Below are 8,683 nucleotides of genomic sequence, written 5' to 3'. Positions count from 1 at the left end.
GGTGACATCAAGAAGCAGTGGCTCTTGTGATCCACATTGTTGCTGTGTGAATTGTCTAGCAAAACCTATTTCTCAGTAGAGGTTGGAAAATTTAGTTTTGGGGACTACAGTACCCAGAATCCCCAGGCAGCAGGGCCACTGGCTTCTGTGGATGGGGGAATTCTGAAAGCTGTAGTCCAAATTCTCTTGAGTATAGGTCAAGATTTGGGATGTAAAAGGTTTCCCCTTTGACATTATTGTCAAGTTCTGTTTGTCTGTAGGAGGTGGTGTTCATCTCCATTACTAAGCCAAGGGAGCCAGTGTTGATCATGTGGCCAGCATGACTGTACAGAACACTGTTACTTTCCTATCAAAGTGGTACCTATTTATCTGCCTGCCCTTTTACATGGTTTCAAACTGCTAGGTTGGCAGAAGCTGGGACTATTGGTGGGAACTCACTCTGCACATGGCACTTGGGCCTCAAAGTGCTGACTTGACAACCTTGTGATTGTCACAGTCAGCATCTTAACCAATGAGCCAGTGCAATATACCAGCTAAGAAGTGAGATGGGTGAATTTTCTGCTATAATAGATTTGTAGAAAGATGAAGTCAACATGGTCAAGAGAAATAGCATTTTTAGAGTGAGGCCTGGAAAATGTAAACAAGGATTAGTGCAGAGGTGTTTTAAAGCACAAGCTGACCTAAAGTGAAGGCCTGTAACACAGAGAGCCAGGAACAAACTTAGGGAGTCATAATTCATTCAAGATAAGCAGGCCTCTGCTGAAGGTTAGGAGGGAGGGCCAAGGTAGCCAAGGGGGAAAGCAATGAATGGAATGCAACCCTAATGTATGCATGTGTGTTTGTTCTGATTGCAAGAAAGCTGTATGTTTGAACTGCAAATTAGCCAATAAGATCCTATGAAGAAGCTCTTTGGAGGAAAGAAGGAGGAGGAGGAGGAGATCAATCTTCGACTTGACCCAGTAGCCCATCTTCACTATGCAGACTATTAAGTATGTAGTTGTGGGCGATGGAGCCGTCGGTAAAACATGTCTTCTAATTTCTTACACGACAAATAAATTCCCATCTGAATATGTACCAACGGTTTTCGATAACTATGCTGTAACTGTGATGATCGGTGGAGAGCCGTATATCTTAGGCCTGTTTGACACAGCAGGGCAGGAAGATTATGACAGGTTACGGCCTCTCAGCTATCCCCAGACAGACGTGTTTCTGGTCTGCTTCTCAGTGGTCTCGCCATCTTCGTTTGAAAATGTGAAAGAAAAGTGGGTACCTGAAATCACTCACCACTGTCCAAAGACCCCCTTTTTGCTTGTTGGGACCCAGATTGATCTCAGAGATGACCCCTCCACAATTGAGAAACTTGCCAAGAATAAGCAGAAGCCTATCACTCCTGAGACTGCTGAGAAATTGGCGCAGGACTTGAAGGCTGTCAAATATGTGGAATGCTCTGCACTCACGCAGAAAGGCCTAAAGAATGTATTTGACGAGGCGATATTGGCCGCCCTGGAGCCTCCAGAGCCGAAGAAGAGCCGCAGGTGTGTGCTGCTATGAACGTCCTTTTCGCGGCCCCTTCTGCAAAGCTGGCGTTGATGTCATACTAAAAAGCAATGTCGAAATCAAACTAAAGATTCAGATTTCCCCCCCCCCAATTTGTTATTTTTTTGTTGCAATAATGACAAATGCCGCGCACCCTCTTCCCATGCGCTCCCCTGTCTGAGATGCAAATGTTAGTGCTCTTCTCCATTGCCCTTCGGTTAAACTAATTTCTTTTTTTAAGAAAAAGAATAATATTGTATTTCAAACCAACACAGATCAATACTAGGGTTTTTGTTTTGTTGACTGTTTAATTTTTTTGTTTGGTTTTTAAAATTCAAGCATGCTTGTGGGGATCTCCTCCCCTCTATATAACAGACTAATTTTCAGGCCCTGACCCATCACTGCTAGCCTGGCATGACTTGGATTCTTTGGGCTTATGGGGCCGGCTTGCAGTCTGAGGGTGAGCAGGTTTCAGTCCTTGGAACAGATTCTGGAATTGAAAAACGCCCCAAACTGGTGCTTCTTTGAAGAGGAATGTAGTGCCCTTTCCGATCTGCATCTCCTCCGAAGTTGCCTTGGATCTGTTTTCCTCTGTTTCCTCCAAGGAGGTCAGACCTTCCTATCTTGCCCTTTCTAAGAACGAAACGAAAACAAGCCCTTTGTCTGTGTTTTCAGCCAAAAGCTTTTGTGCGCATGTGCGTGTGTGTATGAAAGAGACACACAAACCCCTACATAAATCCCACCCCATCAGTTGCTACTTTTCGGTCTGTAGTTTTCAAGAACACGAAAACGTTAGCCATTAAACAACCGGCCCCTTCTCTTGGCAATAGAGGCGTCTGATGATCGGCGGCGTGAGTTGATCTATTTTGAAATCTATCCACATGGCCTTCACCTGTTAATGGGAGTTTTGAAGCTTAAGAAGCTGACTTGTGTCACAAATGTGGTTCAGTGTTCCCTTTGAAGAGAAAGGGAATCAGATGTGCCTCAGGAACATACAAAAAAGGTATGGAGGGGAAAGATGTTTGAATCTGGCACCTTGGGGGACGGATGGAGGACGGACCCCAAAATGCGATAGCGCCTCTGGCCTCTAGGGTTGTTGCTCAGTGTAGCAGATCATGCGAGGGTCTCTGACCCCAGTGTTAGTAGGGATCTTAACAGAATTATACTCCAGCTTTATAATTCTCGATCTTCCCTGACTCTTTAATTCTTGTAGACCTGTTAGTGTTGAACCGATGCTTCCCCCCATGTCTTAAGTTCTTTGTATATGCATTTTTTTCAAATGTATTAAACATAAAGTATCTTCAAAAAAAAAAAAAAGAAGCTCTTTGTATAATTGACTACAGTATAAATATAAGCCATTTTGGACTGTTCGGGGTCTTGGGTTTTTTGGTACATAGATTTCCACCAAGAACGTTTTTCCTTTGTCGACAACTGGAAAATAAACTTTGAATTCTCAGACTGCTGGGTCCTCTGTCATCCTGCTTCGTCAAGACCTGTGGCTTTGTGAGAGAAAGTCCCAGGTTCCTAAGAGTTTCTGTGTTTTTATTATAAAATTGAGATTTTTCTATTACATTAGGAAAACATGAATGTGTGCATGGTGGCACACAGAAGATCTCAATGGATAGAGCAAAGCCTCCCCTCCCAATGAAATATAAAATAAACACTCAGCAGAATCTCTGACCTGCAGCTATTATAGTGGGGCCTCCGCATACGCGGACTTTTTTTACGTGGCTTTGAGCGTACGCGCTCAAGCCGCAGGCGCGTGCGGGGCGGAAGGGGCGGCACGTCCCATTCAGTTGAATGGGCGCGCGCGCGCCCATTGCGCCCCGTGCACCTCTGTGCCACCGTGCACGAGCCCCATTGTTTACAATGGGGCTCGAGCATAGGCGGAAATCGCCATGCGCGGTGGGATCCGGAACGGATCCCCCGCGTATGGCGAGGTTCCACTGTATGTTGTCATTGTTAATTGCCATCAAGTGAACTTGGACTTATATGGACCCTATCAATGACACCTCCCCCCCTCCCACCAGTGCCTCTTCTATCAATGCCCCTGGTCAGGTCTAGCCTTCTCTGGGCTATGGCTTTTTTGACTGAGGGGAGAAACAGACAGGCACAAAAAGGCGTCTTGCAGCCGCCCCTACCCAAGACACCTCAAGACTGTGGAAACCACATGCTGTGGTCCCAAAGGCTCCCTCCACCATGGTCCCAAATTGGAGCACACAAAAAAACTGGTCCTTTTGTGCTGGGTTTTGGCAGCCCAGGAGCAACTTCCCCACATCTTCCATGTATCTTGCAGCATTGTCATCTAATTGCCATGCCCCCAAGCTATACAGAAGCTGGCTTTTTTGGACCATCTGTTCAGGCCCTGAGTCTGTTCTCCTATAAATCAGTCTTTGTTGTTTCTTATTACCCTCTGTTTTATTGAGCATTATCTAATGGGTAATGTCATCTTATGATATGTCCAAAGTTTGATAGCCTCACTTAGTCATTTTGGCTTCTATGGAGAGTTCATGCTTGGTTTGTCCATGCTGAACTATAAATGAAAAAGTGTTAGGTATAAAACCTGCCTAACATGGTGGTCACTTTAAAAGGAACTCACAATTTATTGGCAAACCCAAGCTTCCACCTGGTGGCAGGGACACTGTTTGACCTTTTCCCCAGGCGTCTGAAATGCATGTTCCCACTTACTAATAGAGAAACCGATACACTCTATCCCTTTTAACTGGTTTAAAAGATGCAATTATCTGCATAAATCATTAGCTTTACAGAGAACCACGAAGTTTCATTGTTTCCCAGAGGACTAGGAAGCACATTTTTTAGCCAAATGATTGCAATTTTCTAATGCACATAGATTTAAATACAAGATTGATAGTTGCCTGAAGGGGACTGTAGAGTCATCAGTCAATCAGCTGGAATTGCCTGCGGCTGTGAGAGAGTGAGTCAGGCAGTGGGAAGACATATGACTCTGAGTGGGTAGAGAAGGAGTTGCAGCTGACTCACAATACATTACTGATACCCTTCCTTCTAAAATAATCCAGATTCTCTTTTCTGTATTTTCAGAGAATTGAAGAGTTTGGGCAGGTTATAGCTCAAGTTTGGGATGTGTAATGAGACATAATTGCATCATTAGGAGAATCCTAGGTATATACATGGGGGAAAACCCATTTCAGTTTTGCACATCTTAAGACTGGCAACACAACAGAGCTCGTCTTGCTATAGAAATCCATATGTTTCAAGATGTACGATGTGTATTGGAGGTGGAAAAGGCAGAAAACCAGCCATGCATTTTTAAAAAACAATTATCTACATTATTAAAAATACATGTAATAAAAATGTGAAGAGTCCCACTTTATTCAGTGAGGAAAATGTACACCGTTAAGTGAAAGTGTGTTTACTATATGTATAATTTTTTCATAGACTGGGGTGTGTGGAGTCTCACAACTTGACATTTAATTGAAATGGAACGAATATTTTGACTAAATTATGAACAGTACAATAAGAATGAATCTGGAAGATTTTCACATTCTAAGCTAGGAGAAGCTGGTCTGTGTGCTAAACTATGCTCCAGAAAGGTATTTTGTAGCTCATCACCACCCCTTTTCCAGAAGTCAATAAATCTGTACTAAAACCTTCCCTAGTATTGACATTAGACTGATGGGGTGGTACTCATTGGGGTACTCTTTTTTGCTCCTCTAAACTGTGGAACATCTCTGGTCTCCCAGAAATTCTCAGGGATAGTCAACAGTGCCTCTGCTATGTTTACTGCTGGTTTGTAAGCCTTTAACATCTCAGTATTGCAACATTCTTTGCCTGACGTATTTGTCTCCATTGTAAAATTGCTGGTCTTAATGACTTCTTTTTGTTTTTCTATTTGTAAACCACATTGAGGGAATTGCAAATTGGGTAGCACCACAGTGGCAACTGGTGGATTCCATATCACTGTGGCAGGGAATCCGATTTCATTTTGAGCTTTAGATGAGCTATTCAAAGTGCTATGCTGCTCTCCCAAATAGATTGGACACCTTGGGTCACTGCTTTAAATTTTGAATTAAAACCTAGAATTGATTCACTGTCACACAGATATGTGGTCCTCCACAGCCACTAGCTGTGTTTAGAGCAAAATAAAATAAAATAAAATAAAATAGGCTTTCAGGGGCCTGTGCTAAGTGGTGCTACTCAGGTATATTTGAGAACCTTAACACACTTGTGCTAAAAGGTCGTATTTTTCAGGTTAACATATTGATATATAATTTAGTTTGCCTTCTGTCTAAGCTTACTCTTAATTCCTAACTAGAGTATATCCACTGATAAGTATTGTTTTAGCATGTCCCTATTGACACACACCTTTTCTAGTTCAAGCAAAATGCATACAATTGCTATGCTTTTGAAGTGCATGGGTATCTTCATCAGGTACAGATGTGAAGAAAAAAACATTTTAAGGGGAAAATGTGATAACGGAGAGTCACAAATTTATATCTTCCTTGTCATGCTAAAGATATTGTTTAAGAAATTCCTAACAGATTCACTGAATTTTGCCTACAAAGTAACTTGGCAAAGACCATCTTGGAAGCAGCTTTGTGGATATCTGTCACCATATTTAACTTCTATAGGGTTGGAAAGAATATTTAAAATTTAGGTAGTAATTGTTCAAGTCAGGATATAATAAAACAGTTGTTTATTTGCCATTACATTCCTCCATTACCATTAAAAGATATTGAAATTGACTATAGTAACTGTTTTACTATTGTAAACATATGACATGAGACATACCCATACACAACGAGAACTCTGTATGGCATAACAGAACTATGAATGTATGTGTAGTGCAGAACCAATGACGTCTGACATCTCTTTAACTGCTATGGGTCAATGCAATGCAATCCTGGGATCTGTAGTTTGTTGTGGCATGAAAGCTCACTGACAAAGAAGGCTAAATATCTTTTTAAAAACCCTACAAATCCCAAGATCCCATTGCAATGAGCCATGACAGTCAAAGTGGTTTTAAACTGCATTATTTTTGCCTTACAAACTATGGTGGGTTACAGACCACCCGTTTGGGGCGGCCTGCACCCGCCCCTTTCCCCGCTGTATCGGGGCCTCAGCTGCCAGACCGGCAGCCTCCGAGGCCCTGCTCCGCCGCTTTCCAGGCCGCGGGGAAGCGGCAAAAGGCCGCTTCCCCGCGGCCTGGAAAGGGGTGTCCTTGGGGCTTCAAGCCCCAAGGACACCCGGCGACGGCAGGGAGGAGGAGAAAGGGGCCGCTTGGCACCTTTCTCCTCTACATCGCTGGGCACAGCCATGCAAAGGCTGCACCCAGCAACGCAAACCCCAGAAGGAGCTTCGTTTCAGAGCTCCTTCTTGCACCACGGAAAGGGCACTCTAGGTGCCCTCGCGCAGCGCAAAGATGTCACGTCCGCGCCGCCTCATTTGGAGGCAGCACGGTCGTGACGTCGTAATGGCGGCAGCCGTGTGGAACGGCCACCGCTATTTTGTGCGTGCTCCGCGCGTGCTAGTTTGTTGTGGAAAAAGCAACATGGGATATACAGTGCAAGAAATAAAACTTGTATGTGAGAGTCAGGATGACTCAGCAAAAGCAGTTAGAAGCCACACAGGTGTAAAAGGTAATGTAATTAACAAGTCCTAAATGCCAAGGACAGAAATGCAAAGTGGATAATTGGACACACCTGAGAATTGTTAAAGTGGACAAGGTGAAATGATGAAATCATTAATTATGGGATGAAACAAGAGAACCAATGAGAATGGTTGTACACGCCCACTGGGTGGAAACTGACAAGAGTGGGTGGTATTTTCCAATGACTATAATAATGGCTATGAATCCCAATGTATTTTGTGGGTAGTAGTAGTAGAGTTGTATTGGATAGTTTTGGAGCTGTATATAGTAGAATAAAGTAGATCTTTTATATAAGACTACTGAGTTGTCTGGTGTCTTGGGTGAAGATACAAGAGCCAGCTGAATCCTGGAGAAGTGTGAAGACTTCTGTGGAGCACGAGTGAGAAGGCTTGGAGAGTTTGTCAGGGTCTTCATCCTATTCTCTGTAACTCTGCTGCTTTAGAGCAAAGCTTTAACCACTGACCAAAACTGGTCAGCGCCGGTGCGTAACAAGGTGGTGAGTTCGAGCCAGAGGTGAAGAGCTACAACTCCCATCATCCCTGACATAGGGTTGGGAGCGTCTGGAAAGGACGCTCCTTTCTAACCCTAGTACGCGCAGAGCACGTACTTTTAGGCCCGTCTGTAATGGGCCCTAGTCTCTTGCTCCTTCAAATGGTTACACAGGCACTCAGATTACCAAGCAATCGTAGATAATAAGAGGTCTATATATTCACACACATCCTTCCACTTGGTTAAGAAATGCAAGCTGTGAGACCATGAGTAATTTGGGAGGTAAGAAGTAAAAGTAACAGCAACAGCAAACCCACACATGTAAAAGTAAATGAACAAACAAATGAACAACCCATGTTTTTCAAGTGTTAAGAAACCCTAACAAGAAAAATCCTGGACTGCTGAAAATCTTCACATTGTGCAGAAAAGGGATTACTATTGTCCATACAGAGGATGCTTTTTCATGTGCACTCTACCCCTATTGATGCAGTCTAGAAATTCTTTTGGCTTTTTTTAATGCCATCTCAGTATTAAGAAGAACTTCCTGATGGTAAGAACTATTCAACAGTGGAATATGCCTTGGAGTGTGGTGGAGTCTCCTTCTTTGGAGGTTTATAAACAGAGGTTGGATGACCATCTGTTGGGGGTGTTTTGATTGTATGTTCCTGCATGGTACAGGGCTGAACTGGATGGTCATTGAGGACTCCCGCAACTCTATGACTCTTTGATTCTATGAGGTGGTTACTGCAAGTTGGCTTAATGTATGCCCATCTCCTTTCATAGCTTTGGTGCCATTCTCTTTTCTTTGCGTTCCATGTTTTAATCTGATGATCAATTGGTCTGGACAGAGCAGGACATGCCTCCCCCCCATCCCAGCTCTGTTTTCTAATATAGTTTTATCATTTTATTATTAGTTTTTCTCAGCACTCTAGTTTTTCCCAGCATTGGAGACCATCTGTTCTCCCATTGGTGTCATTCATCCTCTGCAGACAACAGCTACTTTGGAGACTCTTTTGAAGTAATAGTAAC

At 43.4% G+C, this 8,683-nt stretch overlaps 1 protein-coding gene across 1 annotated transcript; it reads left to right on the top strand.

Annotated features, from left to right (window-relative positions):
• The first annotated feature begins 930 nt into the window (after window positions 1-930).
• On the top strand, window positions 931-2,853 carry LOC121924210 (cell division control protein 42 homolog). The gene has a single exon (XM_042455410.1). The coding sequence runs from the start codon at window positions 976-978 to the stop codon at window positions 1,549-1,551; it is 576 nt and encodes a 191-aa protein (XP_042311344.1). The 5' UTR covers window positions 931-975; the 3' UTR covers window positions 1,552-2,853.
• The last annotated feature ends 5,830 nt before the right edge of the window (window positions 2,854-8,683 follow it).

Source organism: Sceloporus undulatus, chromosome 2 (assembly GCF_019175285.1).
Source record: "Sceloporus undulatus isolate JIND9_A2432 ecotype Alabama chromosome 2, SceUnd_v1.1, whole genome shotgun sequence".
Taxonomy (NCBI): Eukaryota; Metazoa; Chordata; class Lepidosauria; order Squamata; family Phrynosomatidae; genus Sceloporus; species Sceloporus undulatus.
This window is presented reverse-complemented; position numbering and strand designations above follow the sequence as displayed.